At 48.8% G+C, this 21,644-nt stretch overlaps 1 protein-coding gene across 21 annotated transcripts in view; it reads right to left on the bottom strand.

The window, feature by feature from the left end:
* KIF1A (kinesin family member 1A) overlaps positions 1–21,644 on the bottom strand; it is a 184,794-nt gene that overhangs the window by 150,159 nt on the left and 12,991 nt on the right. For 20 of the 21 annotated variants that reach the window (XM_039488160.1, XM_039488167.1, XM_039488169.1 and 17 more), the window contains exon 2: positions 1,611–1,779. In XM_039488160.1, coding sequence (XP_039344094.1) covers positions 1,611–1,716 — 106 coding nt within the window. In that variant the 5' untranslated portion in view covers positions 1,717–1,779. Of the gene's footprint in view, positions 1–1,610; positions 1,780–21,644 lie in introns of those variants that run through there. The other variant, XM_039488176.1, reaches the window with a different exon arrangement.

Genomic DNA, 21,644 nt, shown 5'->3' with positions numbered 1-21,644 from the left:
AACATGGTGATGTTGCAGCTTACATGAGATGGTGTGAGGCTTTGGTTGAGCCAGGACAGCTCTCTGAACTGGGAGGGGGAGGGGCCTGACAATTTCTGTGCAGAAAAATACTGAGTTCCCCAAAGGAGAAGAGGGGTGATCTCCAAAAAGCCCTCAGCCAAAGGGCCAGAGTCAGAACCTCCTGCTGGAAGTGCTGGTAGGTATATAGCCATTAGGAATCAAACGTCAGGGTGGTGTCCTGTGCTAGATGGCTGTGGTATTTTATAGTAACGCTGCACTATGGTCTAGTTACCAAAGGGGGGTAGCTGCACGAGGGAGACTGAAATGAGAAATTACGTATCGTCAACAGCAACCCATGACGGCCCTTTTCATAATGTGCTACAAGCAAATGAATCAAATGGGAGAGCGAATCCGAAGGCTCTCCCTAGGGTGGTAGTTCAACAATGCCTTACAGATGCTCTGAATAGAAGAAGAAGAATACTTAGCACTGCCCATCTGTAGATCTCCAAGTACTTTCCAAAGGAGGGCAGCACCATTATCCCCATTTTACAGAGGAGGAAACAAAGGCAAAGGGAGATAAAGTGACCTGCCCATAGTCACTCAGGAGGGCAGTGGCAGAGATGGGAACAGAGCCCAGCTCTTCGGAGTCCCAGTCTAGTGCTCTAGATGCTAGGCCATGCTGCCCCCCCTGGAGTGGACTGCTGTGAAGAAAGAGCCCTTCCACTGTCACAAGAATGACACAACATCGACTCCCCCATCTAACAACAATACAAACCAGCAGTAACCAGCCAACCAAAACATCCCCCAAGCAGAGTTTATACCCCAAAAAGTGAGGAGAGCCAGAGGCTCCATGGAGTCCACTGGGGATTTCACTATTGGTATCACTTTTACATGGAAGATGCTGAGATACCACAGTGATGGGTGACAGGATAAAACCCCTGAGGTGGCAAGAAGCGAGTTTATCCAACATTAGCGCCACACCATGAGCCCAAGTCTCCACCGCCTTGCGCCTGCAGAAGTGAGGTTACATCTGCGTTCAGCAAGAGCAAAGATGATATAAATTGCTACCAGAATACAATTCTCTGCCATAACTGATGCCACACCGTACAACACAGCAGACAACCAAACTCTATATCTGGAGTGTGAAGTTCAGATTTTATCACCAGGCTCATTATATTTGAGGCTTTTTTTAAATCCCCAGCTCCTAGATGCTTGTGATCACTCAAGAATCTCAGCTTTTATTGGGAAAAGAAAGTAGCTTTCTGGCCCTCACGGGTGCTGAGAAAACCCTGAAAACATGACCCATGTGTATTTGAGAGGCACAAAAGCCAGAAGGCAAAGAAAAATAACCCAAAATGTGTGATTTTTAAAAAAAACTCCCATGATTTTCAGACTCATGATTCTTGAGGGACTGACTCATGACATTGGGGCTAGCAATACTGGTGGCAGCAGGGGAAAGAGGGCCCCTCCCGAGTACCGGTAGGACCTCAGGTGGCTATTTTGCCATTAGCAGCAGCCAGCCCAGTGGAACTGAATGCAGATCTGGGTGTAGCCTGCCTCCTTCCTAGCCCCCAATGGCGTTTATGCGCAGGGCCAGGGCTGCTACTCACTGGTGGTGTTTCCTGTCATCTGGATGATGCATTTGGAATCCCGGCCCATCTCACGGGAGTTGAACGGACGCACTCGCACCGCCACCTTCACAGATGCTCCCGCCATCTTGCTGGCCTTAAGGTCGCTCTTTCCAGCAGGGGTTGCACTCCTGGCAACACAAGGAACGCCCTGGAAGGACCCAGAAAAGCATGTTAGGAAAAGTCTCTAAGCTCTGCAGGATGCTGCTGTAGGGAAGCTGTTGAAGTGTCCCTGAGACTGGGGCTCCCTTGCAGCAGCACCTGTTGAGCTCTCATCTGACATGGGAGGCTCACCATTTCCATGCTCTCAGGGAGCTGAGACGCAGTGACAAGCATGAGGCTAAAGCTTTCCAAGCAGCCAGAGAGTACACCTTAGCCTCGACTTCCCTGGGCCATGACCAGAACAGCCCGCTAGCACCGGGCTTGCCGGGTTCAGAGCAAGGGGAGCCGTGAAAGCATCAGGCAGGCAGGGACCTGCAACCCCATCCTCCTGGCAGCAGCTCATTGCTGCATGCCCCTTCCTAGTCTGATTTATTAGTCATCATCAGAGTAGCACCCAGAGGCCCAGGCTGAGATCAGGGCCCCCCCTGGGATGGGGCTGCGCACACACCCAGACCATGTCTCCACTAGGAAGGAAAGGAGTGTTCTTAACTCGAGCTAATTGTCTTAGTGAAGACGAGGCCATGTACAGGTTTCCCATGAGCCAGCAATAACTGAGAGCCTCAGCAATAACTGCCCATTCTCACCTCCCAGAGAGCCATGCTCTGTAGAGCACACATTGAGGCAAGGACGGAGAGCACTTTCCTGCAGATATGCTATACTTCCAGCCTCCTGGATCCCTTTCTATGCTGCTCCACAGACAGAGGGCCCCCGCTCCCTCACCCCACAGACTCTTTACCCTATGTTAATGCCACTGATTTCAACAGAACAACTCCTGGCTTGCACTAGGGTAAGCGAGGGGAGAATCAAGCCCAGAAAGCATGCTACCTTGCAGAGCCTTCTCCAGATCCTGAGGCTCCTCCCACACCTGATGAAATCTCATAGGCAACAGAGCAAAACTAGTGTGAGGTCAGAGTGATGCCTCAGATGCTGCTTCTCCTTACATAGCCCCTCAGGACCTCAGCTCTGGCTAACCCCAGGCAGCAGAGATGTGACAGAACACAAAGGCAATCCACAAACAGAGCCCTGTCCTTCATATGGTGTGATAAGCACCTCCCTGTCACACCCTGGCAAAGTGAGGGTGGGAGAAGGGTAGCTGGGCAAAGGAATGAATTTGTTTTGATTAGATGGGAAAAATTAAGCCCTTAGAATATCAGGGTTGGAAGTGACCTTGGGAGGTGATCTAGTCTAACCCCTTGCTCAAGGCAGGACTAATCCCCAGACAGATTTTTGCCATAGATCCCTAAATGGCCCCCTCAAGGATTGAACTCACAACCCTGGATTTAGCAGGCCAATGCTCAAACCACTAAGCTATCCCTTCCCCTCTTCTCAAGGAACACTATTATTTGATACTCATTTGGCTGTTGTGAAAAGGACTAAGTCATCCCAGTTTTCCAACAGGGGGCATGCTATATAAATGGGTGTAAATTCTGTAGGGAAACTGCACCCAGATTTTATGGTTTAGTGCATGGCTTATTCTCAGCACCTTTTCCCTCTCCAAATCCTCTGTGGGTTTGGTTTGTTTTTTACAAGCCCAGTGAATGCAGAAGTGCACGCTTGTCAAACGAGCTCCAGCGTGTCTTGAATGGAGATGCTGCTGGCATGCTGGTCTTTGCACTAAATTGTGCATTCAGGCACAAGGAGGCAGCACAGTGTTGCACGTTGCTGGTGAAGGAGCAAGCACCCATTGTGATTGCATGCCTACATCTCAGCTAGGCTCAGCAAAGTGCCAGATACACTGACATCTCGGTATTCAATATTTTGGCCCCTTTTCTATTTCAGCCCACAACTGGATTCTTACTGTCAAAACTGTTGTGAGTAGGTTGGGTCCAGCAAAGTCAAAGCTAAGAAAAACTGAGCTGTAGTCTGTTCTGCCTCCTGCATGATCAACAAAGTCACCAGCTGAGTTCTGCTTCCAGAATCTCTGCTCTCACTGATTTTGGAAGCAGAAAAGGTATGTTTGATTTTCAGAGGCCAGTTTCAGCTCTCAGCTAAACAAACCTTGCTTTGCTGAAACTCAGCACATTCAATTGTAGAAACTAGCAATACACATGGAACACAAACATGTCCTTTTTATAGTCATTTGCCTGACCCTAATCAGATCATTTGGCCTAGTGGACAGGGCCTAGCCTGGCAGGCCTGAGAGCCTAACTGCTGACTGACTGTGAGAACATCTCTTTTCTTTACCACCTTTTGTCTATTTAGACCAGAGTGGCCCACGGGACCGTCCTGCCTGGCCCTTGAGCTCCCAGCCAGGGAGGCTAGCCCCCAGCCCCTCCCCTGCTGTTCCCCCTCCCCAGCAGCCTCAGCTCGCCAAGCCACCAGTGCTCTGGGTGGCGGGGCTGCGAGCTCCTGCCGGGCAGCACGGCAGCAGGACTGGCTCCGGCTGGGCGGCGGGGCTGTGAGCTCCTGCTGCTCTGAGTTGCATGGTAAGGGGGCAGGAAGCGGGGGTTGGATAAGGGGCAGGGGGTTCCGGGGGGTAGTCAGGGAGCTGGGTCAGGGCAGTCAGGGGACAGGGAGCAGGGGGGGTTGGATAGAGGGTGGGGTCGGTTAGGGGCAGGGGGTCCCGGGAGAGGACTGTCAGGGGACAAGGAGCAGGGGGGTTAGATGGATCAGAGGTTCTATGGGGGGCAGTCAGGGGGCAGGAAGTGGGAAGGGGCAGATAGGGGGCAGGGGCCAGGCTGTTTGGGGAGGCACAGCCTTCCCTACCCGGCCCTCCATACAGTATCACAACCCCGACGTAGCCCTCGGGCCAAAAAGTTTGCCCACCCTGATCTAGACGTCAAGCTCTTTATGACATGGACTGTCTCTCACTATTAGAATTCTTTGAGGGGGTCAGCCAACATGTGGGCACAAGGGATACAGTGTACCTGCACTTTCAGAAATGCTTTGACAAGGTCCCTCACCAAAGGAGGGATGGTCCTCTCATGGATCAGTCACTGGTTAAATGATATGAAACAAAGGGTAGGAATAAATGTGCACTGTGAAAACTGACGACAGGTAAATAGCAGGGTCCCTGTGGCAGAGTGCTGGGCAGGAACACCTGAGCCAGCCCTCTGTCTCAACAGCTCTGATTAAGGGAGGTAAATTGGAGCTGGCTAGAGAAACCTGTGCCTGATTGGCAAAGGGGAAACAGCTGCCAGCCTCATTAGCCTGGGGCTATATACAGGCCCAGATAAAAGAGGCAGGGGTGAAACATGCTTCCTGCCTGGATACAGTAGCCAAGCAGTCCTCAAGGCTGAAAACCCCAAGCTGTATAGGGTGAGAAGGTGATAGGACTGCACCCTGTAAATACTGCACTGGTGATTGCTGAACCTGAGGGTCTCTGAGTGGTTTTTGGAGCAGAGACAGGACACCTGCTATGTCCTGTTACAGTCCCCAAGGATCTGTGCTGGGACCAGGGCTGTTCAACATATGAATAAATTATCTGGAAAATGGGGTAAAAAGTGAGGAGGCAATGTTTGTAGATGATACAAAATTATACAAGATAGTTATGTCCAAAGCTGACTGACAAGTTAAAGAGATCTTGCAAAACTGGGTGACAGGCACAGTGGATTTGATTTAAATCAAATTGATTTACTTCACTAGTCAGGAAAACTCAATTTAATCATGGATTTCTACATAAAAGTGCATTCTTGTTGGTTGTTATAACCTTAATACATATTCTTCACAACTCAGAGATGGATGTAGGTTTCATTTTTAGAAGGTACACACTATACATTTGAGTGAGTTATTTCTAAAACTTCAGATTAGTTTTACAGCTATATCAGAAAATGAATGATTGGTTATTTCATTTACCAAAGGTAATTGAAGCAGATATTTATGAAGTAATTGGGAAGCAAACCATCTCCAATTCAACAGGTTAATCATTAATATATGGAGGATTTTCTTGCCATGCTGTATTAGGAATAGACCATCACCAGACAGTTAATGTTGTTTTAGTTAAATAAGAATTTATGTATTATGGATTTTTTTTCTTCAACAGCAAACATATTATAACAAAACAAGCATATGAATTTTTTAAAAACTTTAACTAGATTCAAATCAGGTTTGATAAAATTGTTTAACTAAACTAGTTAAATGAAGTCTTTTTAAAAAAAAAATTAACCATGTCAGCAAGCTCAACGTGAGAAACTTAAAATATTGTCTTGTGCAGCTAACTCAGTCATCTTCACCTTCATTTCACTGTTTGCTCATAATCTGGAAAAGAAAAACAAGCTTTCCTGCTTTTTCAGGTCCCAGATGATTTCTCAATTTGGGATGAATTAGTCCAAAGGAAGAAAATATTCCTTCTACACCTGCAGAAGAAGCTACTGCTGTTAAAAGTGAGATTATCACTTCAACAGTCTTTGAATACAAGTGCTTAAGTGACTTCCACCAGTTCACTGGTGTGACTTTCTTTAAAACATCAGCAAACATATATTTCTTGAACGATTCTTATTCCCAAACTGGGTCTCTTTTATGGCCTGCTGCCATCATAGGTTTTCCCTTCTAGTGAGAGAATGGTATGGTAGATCTCAAATCAATGAAGACTACACTCAAAGACCTCAAGACTTCTGGAATATGCTGCTCAAACAGTTTCACTTTTGTTTCTACTGCCTGTCCCTCCCTTCTCACATTTATCTCCGGACTTCTCCATGTCCAGATCTGTTCTGCCCCCCAATAATCATAGAAGATTAGGGTTGGAAGGGACCTCAGGAGGTCATCTAGTCCAACCCCTCGCTCAAAGCAGGGCCAATCCCCAACTAAATCATCCCAACCAGGGCTTTGTCAAGCCTGACTTTAAAAATCTTTAAGGAAGGAGATTCCACCACCTCCCTAGGTAACCAATTCCAGTGCTTCACCACCCTCCTAGTGAAATAATGTTTCATAATATCCAACCTAGACCTCCCCTACTGCAACTTGAGATCATTACGGCTTATTCTGTCATCTGCCACCACTGAGAACAGCCGAGCTATATCCTCTGTGGGAATCCCCCTTCAGGTAGTTGAAGGCTGCTATCAAATCCCCCCTCACTCTTCTCTTCTGCAGACTAAACAAGCCCAGTTCCCTCAGCCTCTCCTTTTAAGTCATATGCCCCAGTACCATGATCATTTTAATTGCCCTTCGCTGGACTCTCTCCAATTTCTGTACTGGAGGGCCCCAAACTGGATGCAATACTCCAGATGAGGCCTCACCAGTGCAGAATAGAGAGGAATGATCATGTCCCTGGATATGCTGGCAATGCTCCTACTAATGCAGCCCACTATGCCGTTAGCCTTCTTGGAAACAAGGGCACGCTACTGACTCATATCCAGCTTCTCATCCACTGTAATCCCCAAGTCCTTTTCTGCAGAACTGATGCTTAGCCAGTCCATCCCCAGCCTGTAGCGGTGCATGGGATTCTTCCTTCCTAAGTGCAGGACTCTGCACTTGTCCTTGCTGAACCTCATCAGATTTCTTTTGGCCCAATCCTCCAGTTTGTCTAGGTCACTCTGGACCCTATCTCTACCCTCCAGCATATCAACCTCTCTCCCCCCAGCTGTGTGTCATCTGCAAACTTGCTGAGGGTGCAATCCATCCCATCATCCAGATCATTAATAAAGATGTTGAACTAATCATAAACCTTCTGAAACTTTGCACTTTTAGAGAGAGATAAGGGATTGATTCTGTACAACAATTTGCAGAGGGATAATAGGGATGAGGTCTTTTTTTCTCGCAAGATATTTATTTAAAAACATTTTTGCTGTTAATCATGTTATCTCTGGAGACAAATCCACAGTTTGTGAACTGGAAAACTAAGCATCTCTGATGGTAGTGCTCAGTCTAGAAGATGAGTCCTATTGGGTAAATAGAAAGATTAACCTAAATAATCTGTACAGAAGCCCCTGGAACCCCATAATCCATGAACTATTGGAACTCATTTACAAAAACTTTTCTTAAACATTACATGAATATACTGTCTTATACTTTAGACTTTATAATCCCTATTCCATGATAAAATATCTTTGAGCTATAATGTATCTTTAGATTGGATTTTTTTAAATAAAATGCCTTTTTTTTAAATAAAAAAAACAGATTTTGATTTGATTTTTTTTTAATCTTTGCTTTTTATCCATTCTGGTGACTGGGCAACAAAATGGCAGATGAAACTCAATGTTGATAAATGCTAAGTAATGTACATTGGAAAACATAATCCCACCTATACATATAAAAATATGAAGTCTAAATTAGCTGTTACCACTCAAGAAAGAGAGCTTGGAGTTATTGTGGATAGTTCCCTGAAAACATCCACTCAATGTGTAGTGGCTGTCAAAAAAAGCTAACAGAATGTTGGGAATCATTAGAACAGGGATAGATAAGGCAGAAAATACCATAATGCCACTGTATAAATCCATGCTACGCTGCCCCTTGAATACCACATGCAGTTCTGGGTGCCCCATCTCAAAAGAGATATATTAGAACTGGAAAAAGTGCAGAGAAGGGCAACAAAAATGACTAGAGGTATGGAACAGTTTCCATATGAGGAGAGATTAAAAAGGCATAAACTGTTCAGTTTAGTGAAGAGACAACTAAGGGAGGATATGATAGGTCTATAAAATTATGAATGGTATGAGAAAGTGAAGGAAGTGTTATTTACCCCTTCACATAACACAAGAACCAGGGCTCACCCAATGAAATTAATAGGCATCCGGTTTAAAACAAAAGGAAGTACTTCTTCACAGAGTGCACAGTCAACCTGTGGAACTCATTGCCAGGGGATGTTGTGAAGGCCAAAACTAGAACTGGGTTAAAAAAGGAATTAGATAATCATTGATGCACATACTATCCTTGAACTTATTAGCCAAGATGGTTAGGGACACAGTCTCATTCTCTGGGTGTCCCTAGTCTCTGATTGCCAGAAGCTGGGACTGGATGACAGGGGATGAATCACTCAAATTGCCCTATTCTGTTAATTCCCTCTGAAGCACCTGGCACCAGCCACTGTCGGAAGACTAGATGGATCACTGGTCTGACCCAGTATGGCCATTCTTATGTACATACAATGCCTGGCACAGTGGGGCCCCTGGCGCTACTCTTGCATAAGTGACAGTAATTTTAGGACAGAAACAAGTTCCAGAAACAATAATCAAGAACACTGCAGATTGATCCTGCAGCTGTTACTCCTGGGGATGGGTTGAGATTATGTTGCAGCCTCCTAAGGTATCTCTACACTGCATTGTAAAGCCAGGCTCAGATCTGGTATGAGCCCAATCCCCAGAACTATCCACACACAAATCTTTCTGACTCATGTCAGCAAGCACTCAGGGCCCAAGTCCTAGGCCCCACCTAGGAGAGTGGGTCTGAGCTGGAGTCCCACCGTGACTCAGGTCCAAGCCCTGTCATTGTGCAGCTCAAGTTGCAGCCAGTGGTGAGCTGCAGCCAGTTCGCACCGGATTGCGCGAACCGGTTGTTAAATTTAGAAGCCCGTTTAGAACCGGTTGTTCCTGGAGGGACAACTAGTTCCAAAAGGGCTTTTAAATTTAACTAAAGCTCTAGCTGCTCCCTACCCTTCCCCCAGCCCCAACTCACCTCACTCCGCCTCCTCTGCTGAAGCTCCTCCGGCTTCTCCTCCCCCTTCCCAGCTTCCCGCGAATCAGCTGTTCGCGCGGGAAGCTGGGAGGGCTGAGAAGCAAGCAGCGCTTCCACCAGGTGAGCTGGGGCCGGGGGTGCCAGCGCCGGTCGGCGAGGTCGTAGCGAGACTCTGGGGTCGGGCGGCTGGGCTCCTGCCCCCAGGGTCCAGCTGCGACCTCGGCCAGGCGGCACTGCTCCTGGCCGGGTCCGGCCGGACGGCGCGGTTCCTGACCGGGTGGCGCGGTTCCTGGCTGGGTCCGGCCGGGAGGCGCGGTTCCTGGCCGGGCGGCGCGGTTCCTGGCCGGGTCCGGCCGGGCGGCACGGTGGGAGGAGAATCCGGGGGGAAGCTTCCTGCAGGTGAGCTGGGGCAGGGTGGGGCGCAATGAGGACTCCAGGCTCCGCCCGGCCCTGCTCCAGCCACTGCCCGGCCCCAACTCCGGCTGCACGGCGCAGCTCCGACACTGGCCCCGACCCCGGCAGGGGTAAGAGGCCAGGGCCGGGACTGGGGCGGGGGAGGAGGGGTTGGATCGGGCAGAGGTTCTGGGGGGGCAGACAGGGGATGGGGAAGGGGGGGTTGGGTAGGCGCCGCGTGGGAGTTCCTGGGGTCTGTTGGGATGGTGGTGGATGGAGTCGGGGCAGTCAGGGGACAGGGAGCGGGGCAAGTTTGGCAGGGGGTGGGGTCCTGGGAAGGAGTGGTCAGGGGACAAGGAGCAGGGCAGGGGGGGGTTATGGGTTGTGGTTTCTGAGGGGGGGCAGGACATGGGTGGGGGGTGTACTCACTGGGCGGTTCCCTACCGGGTCTTTGGTGGTGGGTCCTTCAGCCGCTGGAGCCATGCCACCGAAGACCCAGTAGGGAACTGGTTCCTAAGATTTTGGCAGCTCATCACTGGTCGCAGCCCCTAGTCAGAAGGGCTGTGTAGTGTAGTATGAGATCCAGGTCCAGCAATCAGAAACCCAGGCTTACAATGCAATGTTGACACTCAAGCACAGGCTTGGAAATACCAAGTCCTCAAGTGCGGGTCCCACAGCCCCTGGTTTACAAGCAGTGTAGACATCCCCCTAGGGCCCTCCCAGTCGGAGAGCAGCCTTTTTCAAGAAACAAAATGTACCAGTGCTGCAGGAAAGATATATTTGTACTGGGGATTTAGGTGACTATCAAATACTGAGACACAGGGCCTGATTCTCCACTGTCCTCGGCAGTCACTTACTGCCAGGTATTCCAATCTGGTAGTGGTGTAACTGACCACACGTGGCAGCAGAGACCCTAGCCCACAAAGTCTGGGATGCTGTGAGCAGTGCTGTGCAAGCTCCCCCCGATCCAGCTCAGCCAAGTCACTCCTGCTATCCTCGTGCTGGCCCCCACCCAGATCTGCCAGTGCACGCCAGCGGTTCCTCCCATTCTATCCCTCAGGTACAGTGCTGGGTTAAAGGGCCCCGGCCAATTTGGGGGCCCCCACAGAAGCACCAGAACCTGAGTAGAAAGGGGGGGCACTGGAACTGTGGCCCAGCCCCCTGCTCCTCCTCTTTCCCCCAGGGCCCTGAACATTTGTTTTGCTTGGGGGTGGGTGGGAGTTCTCTCACTTTTTAAACTTTCTTTCCACTGGACAAAAAGCAGGAGAAAAGTTAAAAAAAATAAAAGTGGGAGAAAATGGGGAGGGGGGGCCCATCAACATAAAATAGTTTTTTCACTGGAAAATGAAGACACATGATTTTGTGGGAAATTGGGGGAGGGGGATGAAATTTGTTGAAAAAGTTTGGGGGGGAATCCAGAAAGTGTCAGGAAAATTGAGACCCAAATGAAAATCTCTCTCTCACACACACACACACAAAACCATTTTGCTAAAACAAAAATTATAATGGAAATTTTTGATGGGCTAGCTGCATGCCCGTTACAGAACACTTTCTAATGAAGGTGCTATCCTTTAGAGATGCGCTGCCTGTTTTTACATTGTGCTTGCATTATAATGATACAGCTTTATTTGGAAAAGTACAAATTATTTTTGGATTTAAGCAACACAACATAGTCTCATCACTGACAAATCTAGGCCCCAATTTAGGAAAGCAGCTAAGCGCAAGTGTGCATCAGTGTTCAAGCACACACTCAAGTACCTTTGTGAACAGGGGCCCTGGAGAGCACAATCACATTTTCAAACATGTCTCAGTCTCAGCTGTTTTATTGATTTCTTTAATGGAAAAAATAAAATTCTATTCCATGCCAAAAGCACTGTTCATGTGCCAAATGACAAAAATTTATTCCTGGATCATATCAGTAAATTCTCACCAAAACCATCTGCTTGAGCCTACAAATATGGAGACGTGGTCGTTTAGCCCTGTTCTATTCTGAGCAGAGAGCTGGCCAAACTCAGGGGCAATTTATCATTTCTTTAAAAGTTAAACAATTCCATGTGGCACTTGACAATAGCTACTTTCAAGCTCTTCCCCATCCCTCCGCTCATGTAACTCAAAAATCCGTTTTAAAAATCAAATAAATACCACAGATCTTTTGTCTGGCTAGCTGGTGCCTTTGTTTACAAAAAAGGCCTATTCACATCTGAAAAATGAGCTTGCAGTGAGGCTCAGTGACTGCTGTTCATCTCTGCTTTTTATACACCCTGCAATGTGATGGCCCACAGTGAATAAGATCCTGAATAAGGATTTATACAGGTTCAAAGCTTAACCAGCCCAGGTGAGCGAGTTAAGAATCTGTTTTAGTATGTAGATAGCCTCCATTTCCCTGACATATGAGCACCTCACCACCTTTAACAGATTTATCTTCCTCTTTACGAAGAAACACAGACAGGATCAGACCCAAAGTCCACCTAGCCCAGTATAACGTCTCCGAATATGGCCAGCACCAGCTGCTTCAGAGGGAAGTGTAAGATCCCCACAGTAGCAGATGTGGGATAATTTGTCCCCAACATAGGTCTCATCCTGGTCTCTAATCATGTCACCTTGGTTTATGGCCTGAAGTACAGTGGCTAACATGCCTTCCCAAGTATTGATTATCACTAGTTATGATGATTGTGTCTATCAAGGGAACATCCCTGGGAGGGGATGCCTTGCTGTGACCCTCATTGGGCAGGTGGGGAACTAAGGCACAGGGAGATGAAGCCCCAGCTCCTTGAAGGTGTTTACTCACCTAACTCCCATTGATTTCATGCCTAAGTGACAGAGAGGAAGCCTGTGAGAGCAGATAATGGAGCCTGGGTCTCCAAAAGCCCAGGCTAGTGCTGTGACCACTGAACCATCCTTCCCCATTTATTTCACTTAGAGTTTTCCACTACAGGTTTATGAATAATAAATACTGTACAAAACAACTGCATCTCTACCCCTGCCAGCAACGTTAGGGTTGGAACACAGACACACCAATGCGGAGACATTCCAAGTTGAAGCTCAAACAATGGGCCAGATCCCTGCAGGACAAAGCAGGCAGAAAGCTGCTCTACCAGAGCAGCTGGGATTCCTTTTGATGGTACAAAGCCAGCCATCCACACCCACCCTGACATATGGTAGGAAGGGACATAGCCAGAGTGCCTTGTGTTCCAACAATTCTCAGCCAGCGGAACAGTCCCCAGGTAACCATTCCAGCCAGGGTAACTTAGTGCAATCCTTAGGCTGCTCTAAGCTACACCAGGAGTTGAATCAGATCATGAGATCAGAGAGGTTTTTTATAGCTACATCTCCACCCTCCTCTCTTCAGCTGAGACCAAACCATCAAGCCACCTATATTATTCTTCTGTGACATCATATCCCAGAATCCTTTGTTTGAGCCAAACCAAACACACACAAACAAGTCTCCCATCCTCACCTACCCCCCAAAAAAGACCCAAAAGCCAACATTCAAAGTTAAGCCATACACAATGATTTCTAAAACTGACAGTTAATGGAGCCATATATGGTAAAAGTAGAAATTTCCATTCCAGCCAAAATGCCTTCACCTTGAAGAGAAACTGTGGTATTGAAAGCAGGCACCAACAGCTCTGTAGCTTGTATGGTCTTGTATTCAATATTGGTAACAATATTCCCGTATCATTCGTTAAAGGTGAGGTCTAGGAAAGGACAGAGATGTGTACTTCTGTTTAAACTAGGGAGGGGGCAACTTCTGCTGGGTACACAGGTTCAGGGAGCCAATATTTCCAAATATCAGTTGGGAAATATGCAGCTGCTGACGAGTCCACTGGGCCAGGATTATCGGCCATCAGCAAATTGACAGGCAGCCCGTAAAAAGCCATGAGCATTGGAGCAAGTCTGCAGGAAAAGGTGTCTGGGATCATGGAGAGGACCCGAGGCCTTCATGGGCCCACCGTGCATATGCCTTAATCCTGCCCTGGCCTTGATCCAAAACGAACACAGCTGTGGAAGGCAGTAGGAAAGGAACACAGAAAAGAGGCAGGGAGGCCGGTGACAGCTTGGGGTCAGAATTAAGGTGGTTTGGATGGCAATGGCTGTGCATTTCCTTACTTGCTAACATTTGGGATTATGTTTAACCTCACCTGGCTCTCCTCTTGACATTACTGACACATTATATACTAACCCTCCCCTCCAGCTGAAGGAGCGGTTTTCTCTGGGGCATTCATTCGCTTACATTTTGGCCCAGACGGGAAAGAAAAAGAAAGCAAGAGACTTTCTCTCTGTTGCTAGCTAGCTGCATGCAGAGCTCTCCTAAAAGTGCAGAGGGAATGGCGGCAGCAGCAAGGAGCAGACAGGCCCAGGCCCATGTACCGCAGCAGCACACACCAGATTTACGGCTCTCTCCTGTCACCGTCTGAGCTACAATTCCTGGACAGTGCTGCTGTTGCTTGGCGGCTGCAAAGGATCAGCACAGATGCTGGAGATGATGGCCCATGGGTACAATACACACAGCAGACACACTGTAATGCTGCTAAGCCTAGCAGGTTTTCAAACTGATGGAAGGGGGAAAAGCAGCATTATTAAATTGCACTGCTAATGGAAGGCCTGGGCTGCACGATTTGAGACCAGGAGCTACAGATATAGAATAAGGGTATGGCTACACTTGGGAGTTGCAGCGCTGGGAGTTACAGCATTGGTCGTACAGCTGTGTAGGGAAAGCGCTGGGGTGTGGCCACACTCACAGCTACCAGCGCTGCAGTGTGGCCACATTTGCAGCGCTGTTGGGAGTGATGCATTATGGGCAGCTATCCCAGCGTTCAAGTGGCAGCAACATGCTTTTCAAAAGAGGGGGGAGGGGTGGAGTGTGACAGGGACCGGGGGAGAGAGAGAGAGTGGATTTTTGGAGCCAACACTGTGTATCAGCTCCCTGCCTTGCAAAATCAGAAAATTTTCCCGACCCCTTACTCTTAACTGCAAACAACCTGCAGACCAGATAAGCAGCTGCTCCAACTGACTCCCTTTCTCCTCCCTGCCCCCGCTGTTTCTATCCTCAAGCAAACACTCATCCCCCTGCCTGCCTCATTCACAGCAAGGTAGTGGGTTATCTCATTTGATTGTTCACAGTCAGTTACAGATTGATCACAGCAAACAGGAGCTGTGTTTGTTTTTTAGATAAGCAGCTCCCGGAGTCCCGAGTTCACAACAAAACAAAGAGAGGCAGCATAACAAAACAAAGAGACTAATTTAGTTAAAAGCATTCTGGGATATCTCCTAATACCCTAGAGGCCAATAACAGCGCTGGTGTGTGGCCACACTTTACGAGCAATGCTGCAATCGTTATACCCCAAGCAGACCCAGGTGTACAGCCAGCGCTGCAGCCAGGGAGTTGCAGCGCTGGATGTGCCCCGCAGGTGTGGACAGTTACTAAGTGCAGTGCTGGAAAGCCTCCACCAGCGCTGCAACTCTCAAGTGTAGCCATACCCTAAGACTGGGAAGGGCTCAGCAAAGTGCATGGGCAACAGATCCTCTCAGCTGAAAGTGGCTATGGCTCAGTTTTCTCCCTTTCTTTGCCAGCTCTGGCCAGCCACCAGTGGCTGTTATATCTGCTCCTACACTTCCCATTACCTCTTCTGGATTCCAGAGAACTCCTGTAGCTGCCAGTGCTGTGAAGGGCAGAAGTGTCTCTGATCACTGCTGTTGGTCTCACAATGGCAAGGAGAACTCTGGCAATGCTGTTTTTGCTTTTGACTCCATTCAGCAAGCTCACCCCTCTGAATGCTCCCACACTCTGGTGCACATCAGATTAGGAACCTCCAGCGAGAATCCTCGGCTCCTGCACAATGGGTGTCTCTGATCCTGGAGGTCACATGTCCTAGTGCTCTCTTGAGGCTTGGAATTCTCCCTCTAATGCTGGCTTGGTGCCTCTTTTCCCAAACGCCCAGCAGCCACACAGCATCCAGTCTGATACTGGTGCTGCCACGCTACACTGCTGGTTCCAGCCCACAGCCATGCAGCGGGAGGTCACCAGCGCAACTGGGTTGTGTGTGATGCTACTACTGCTGGTTGTCATTCATGGCAGAACAAAAAATGAATCATATTTGCAAATGCAGTTCCTGAGTGCATGAGGAAGCCTAGCTCGGACAGAGAGGAGAAAGTAGTCTAGGGAGCAGAGTGAGTGTCTGATCAGTCTCTTATGAACAGCCCAGAGACACATGAGCCAAATTGGACAGCCTCTGGGACCAAACAGGGAGAAGATAAACTAGAGGTAGCCAAAGTCAAAGCATCTCCTGCACTGTTAGATTGTTTTATTGATACTGGATTAATTTATTATGCTCAATAACTATCACTGTTTCAATGGGAACTGCAGGTTCTCTGAGACAGTACATGAATAGAATGGTTGTAGTTTTCCACCATCCTCTCTCTCCAGTTAGCACCTGCTCAAAGGGATTCCGTTTGGATACTGCTACCACATTCTAGCTTAACGCTGAAGACTCACTTCCTTTTCCTTTGCTTTCACTCATTCACTTGGCAGCACACACTCACTTCGGGCTTGATCAGTCAGCGGGCATCTTTCCACTGGCTTCAGAGGGCTTTGCATCATACCCTTATTGCATTTCCTTTTGGATGGTGCCCGGAGATTTCCAGACGCTGTCAAGTGCTATCGACACTGAAGATGTCTACCCTAACTGCCCGCCATGTATCTCTTGTTGTGCAACTCCTTATCACACTGCTCCTTGAGTCATCACCACAGATAGCCCTTTTCCTCTGACTTCCTCTTCATCCTCCCATAGCCTCAGGTGCAGATGGTACTCATTTTCTGCCACGTATTTCAGTCTTGAGCTAGTCCATTCAGGCTTCTGGGTGTCATGTTGATGGATTTGGAGTCTGTGTCTTCTGTTCTGCATAATGTTCCTCTACGTCACCCTCTTCTTTTCTTCCCACGTGGTGTCCGTATTGTCACTTGATATGAAAAATGTGTTGGGGGCATCCTTAAAGCATATCCTACATATGTCCATCGTTGTCTTCTTACCATATTTGATGCTTTAGGCTGGTTTGCTCAAGAATGTCTGATGTTGCAAGAAACTCTTTCCAATGGAGTCTGAAAGATCTTCTGCAGGCATTTACTTTAGAATGAATTGATCTTATAAATTTCTTTTGTAGATGTCCATGACTCTGCTCCATAAAGGAGGACAGACGCGATGCCAATGTTAAAAAAGTGTATTTGTGAGTCAGTGCCAATCATGCTACTATTCCAAATCTTTTCAAGCTCATACAAGCTGTTTGCTGCTTTTGATATTTGTTGCTTAACATCTAGCACAGTTTCACCATAATTACTCATCCCAGTCTAGACAGGTAAAATGACTTACTTCTTCCAGGGTTTCTCCTTTTACTCCAATGGTTGCTTTTGGGACACTGATAGCCATATATTTTGTCTTCCCCTTGTTGCTAAACAAACCAACTTGTTTTGCCGTATCTGCCAAAGGCTGGGTCTTTTCTTCCACTGAGCGATGTATTGCACTAAGCAAGAACTAAAGGGATACTAGGGAGTCTGTTATTTTTCTTACTGTAGGAAAGAAAAAATGCTACTGCCACAATAGCATGCTTCAATCAAGGCACAAGTCATTTCTACACTAGTACCACTTAGGCCTAAAAAATACCACCTCTGAGACACTTATGGAGGGGAAATGAAGGCTGTTCGCAGGGAGTAACTGATTGATGGGATATGTTGATTGATTCATGCTGTATGTCAGATGCAGAATGACCAGAACTCCAGACAGCAAAGTCACAGATCTATGATTAAAACAGGTGTAGCTGGATGTAAATGGTTTAGTCTATTCCTGCTAGTATGGGATACAAGGCAGATGAATTTGTAAGGCTTTCCTACGTCCATTTATTAAAGCAGGATGTTAGGGCCAGTCCTGAGCATTTTACACAAATGATTTAAATTCCCCAAACCCAATTTAATAATCATATGAAACCCCTAAAATAAAACAAATGCAGTGTCTTGTTAAACCTTCAGAGGAAAGGCAAGTTGCAAACTTGGAGTAGTTCAGGGAATCAGATACATATAGGTGCGATGGGAGAGCAGAAACAAAATGTTGTGCCAAGCTTCTTTCACTGGAAATAAGCTGGTTTGTAGGGGATGATCATGGACAGTGCACAGCTGATGAGTAGGCCTATAAGAAAGGAGGACCCGACAAACATTGCGGGGGGCCACACCCATAAAAAGATATAAACAGCACAGAGTTAAAATTATATCAACTATCCTGGATGGCCCTGCAAGATTGATTGAAATCAGAGTGAAAAGTTGCTTCAGGGCTGGGTGAGTGAGATATTGCCACTATGCTTCCTGATTTGGAACAAACAAATTTCCTGTGTATCACCCCTTTATTTGAATAATATAAATCATGCACGTGGTCTATACAATATCCTACATGCGACACAGAAAACAAAGTTGATCTCATATCTTATAGAGCAAGAAAGAATTAAAGTTATAGATTAAGTATATTAAAACTCATATTTTAATTCACATGCTGTTCAAGTTATATTTAAAATAGAAGCATCAAGTCCTGCAGTCCTTACTTGGTTTTTACCCAGTCCTTACACTAGGCAAAATTCCCATTTGTTTCAAACAAAAATTTGACTGAGTAAGGCCAGAAGAACAGAGAAGAACAGAAAAAGGATATCAGGATTTGGTCCTGTGCTAATATTAGAGCTGGCCAGGAAATGATTTATTTTCTCTGCAACCATTTTTTATTAAAAATAAATAAATAAATAAAAATAAAAAAAAGGAGATTTTTCACTAAAATATTTTGGTTTTTTGATGAAAACCTAAAACGGTAGCTGGTTGGAAAATGGAATTCCCCTCTCAGAGGAAGTGCTGCTGCTTCTTCTGCATGGTGATAGGGGAACAGTGAAAACAATACTGTGACTACAGTTGGATCTTGAGGTTTCTTGTCCGTTCCAGAGCTGGGGGGGTAGCTATGTGAATGGCTGTCATACCTTCAGGATGAGCATAGATTGGGCAATTGTCCCTCATGTGTCCAACAGTTTGCAGTTTTTTGTGCTGAATCAGCATGAAACATCAAAATAGCAAAAATTTTCACATAATGAAAAGCCGAGAAGAAAATTGATTCAGAAATACTGAAATGACAAATACAGACTTTTTCAATGAAAAGCAAGTGTTTTGTTTCAAAATGTAGATTTTGAACTTTTGTTCAGACTTGACAGCTTGGGTTAAAATGACAAAAGCAAAATTTTCCTGTGGAGCAGACATTTTGAAATGAAAAAAAAAATTGTGAATGTTCATTCAAGATGAAAAAGATGAAAAAGATGAACACTTCAACCTCCCTGGCCACACAATAGCAGATTTTAAGGTGGCCATCTTACAGCAAAAAAACTTTAGGACCAGACTCCAGAGAGAAACTGCTGAGCTCCAGTTCATCTGCAAATTTAACACCATCAGTTTAGGACTAAACAAAGACTGTGAATGGCTTGCCAATTACAGAACCAGTTTCTCCTCCCTTGGTTTTCACACCTCAGCTGCTGGAACAGGGCCCCATCCTCCCTGATTGATCTAACCTCGTTATCTCTAGCTTGCTTCTTGCTTGCTTATATATACACACCTGCCCCTGGAAATTTCCACTGCTTGCATCCGAAGAAGTGGGTATTCACCCACGAAAGCTCATGCTGCAAAACGTCTGTTAGTCTATAAGGTGCCACAGGACTCTTTGCAATTTTCATTGCATTCTTCTAGTGCATATTTTCTCACAGGAAATTTAGGTGAAACCAGACAAACATTTTGGCCAAAATATATATTTTTTAAATGGAGGTTTGTTTTTTCAACAAAACTCTGGAAAATTAAATGAAAACTGACATTTTTTTGCCAAAAAATCTGTTTTGTAGAAAAGTATTGAGCAGCTCAATTAATACAGTGAGGGTCATACCTTTGTAATGTACATTTAGCCAAGTACTGTACCACTTCTACCACAGGTACATAGGTTTCGGACAAGGCTATCCTTGTCTTTTGCACTGACAGATGCCTTTTGGAAGAGAAGAGAGGGAAACAAAAGTTGTCACTCACAGCCCTCATTCCCCATCTACTAGCAGCTGTTTTAGGACACCCCTACCCAGGGATGAGCTGGAGCCGGTTCACACCGGTTCGCACGAACCGGTTGTTCAATTTAGAAGCGGTTTTAGAAGCGCTTGTGAACTGGGTTCCCTGCAAGGGAAGCTTTGATGGACTCTGGCCAGAAAGTGTGTAATTCCTCCTCCCAGCCGCCGGGGAGGCGCTGCGCTGCTCTGAGGGAGCCATGTGGGCTGCCTCCTGGCCCTGTTGCTGCTCCTGCTCCTTGGACCTCTGGCCCTGGGGCTCCTGCTGCTGCCTGGTGGGTCCCCGGCTGCTCTGCTGGGCCTGGGCTGCGTCCTGCTGCTCGGGCTGCTCCCAGCCGCTCTCCCCGTGTGAGTGTCTGCACCCCCCGCCCACAGCCACCCCCTGCCCCCCATCTTCACCCCCTGCCCACAGCCCCTGCCACCCCCCCTGCCCACAGCCCCTGCCATCCCTCCTGCCCCTGCCACCTCCTGCCCACAGCCCCTGCCATCCCTCCTGCCCTTCCCGCTGCCACCCCTGCCCACAGCCACCCCATCTACCCCCCCTACCCCCAGCCCCGGCCACCCCCCTACCCCCAGCCCCTGCCATCCCTCCTGCCCCCTTCCACCCCCCTACCCACAGCCCCTGCCATCCCTCCTGCCCCCTGCCACCCCCCTACCCACAGCCCCTGCCATCCCTCCTGCCCCTGCCACCCCTGCCCACAGCCAGCCCCTGCTGCACCTCCTGCCCTTCCGCTGCCACCCCTGCCCGCAGCCCCCCACCGCCACCCCCCGCCCACAGCCACCCCGTCTTCACCCCCTGCCCCCAGCCCCTGCCACCCCACAGCCCCTGCCATTCCTCCTGCCCCTGCCACCCCTACCCACAGCCCCTGCCATCCCTCCTGCCCCCTGCCACCTCCCTGCCCACAGCCAGCCCCTGCTGCACCTCCTGCCCTTCCCGCTGCCACCCCCCGCCCGCAGCCACCCACAGCCACCCCCTGCCCACAGCCACCCCGTCTTCACCCCCTGCCCCCAGCCCCTGCCACCACCCTACCCACAGCCCCTGCCATTCATCCTGCCCCTGCCCACAGCCAGCCCCTGCCCCTGCCACCCCTACCCACAGCCCCTGCCATTCCTCCTGCCACCCCCCTGCCCACAGCCAGCCCCTGCTGCACCTCCTGCCCTTCCCGCTGCCACCCCCTGCCCACAGCCACCCTGTCTTCACCCCCTGCCCCCAGCCCCTGCCACCCCCCCTGCCCACAGCCAGCTCCTGCTGCACCTCCTGCCCTGCCCGCAGCCACCCCCAGCCCCTGCCACTCCCCTGCCTGCAGCCACCCCCTGCCACAGCCACCCCGTCTTCACCCCCTGCTCCCATCCCCTGCCACCCCACCCCGTCACAGCCCCTGCCACCCTCCCTTGCCACAGCCCCTGCCACCCTCCCTGCCCCTGCCACAGCCCTGCCCACAGCCAGCCCCTGCCCCCTCCCTGCCACTCCCCCGCCCCCAGCCCCTGCCCCCCCTGCCCACAGCCCCTGCCCACAGCCAGCCCCTGCCACCCCCCCCGCCACAGCCCCTGCCCGCAGCTCCTGCCAGCCCCCTGCCCCCAGCCACAGCCCCTTTCCCCACCACAGCCCGTCTGCACCACCTGCCCACAGCCAGCCCCTGTTGCAACCAGCCCGTGTCACACTCCCTGCCTCCAGCTAGCCCTGCCCCACACCCCCGTCTGCAGCCAGCCCCATGTCCACTGGTGCCCTGCAGTTCCCAGGGCAGTAACCCTGCACACCTGCAGGAAGCAGCCGGGACCCACACATGTGCACACCCTAGG

Source organism: Mauremys reevesii, linkage group 9 (genome assembly GCF_016161935.1).
Source record: "Mauremys reevesii isolate NIE-2019 linkage group 9, ASM1616193v1, whole genome shotgun sequence".
NCBI classification, from domain to species: Eukaryota; Metazoa; Chordata; order Testudines; family Geoemydidae; genus Mauremys; species Mauremys reevesii.
The sequence above is the reverse complement of the archived record's forward strand: the minus strand, read 5'-3'. Positions and strand labels throughout refer to the sequence as shown.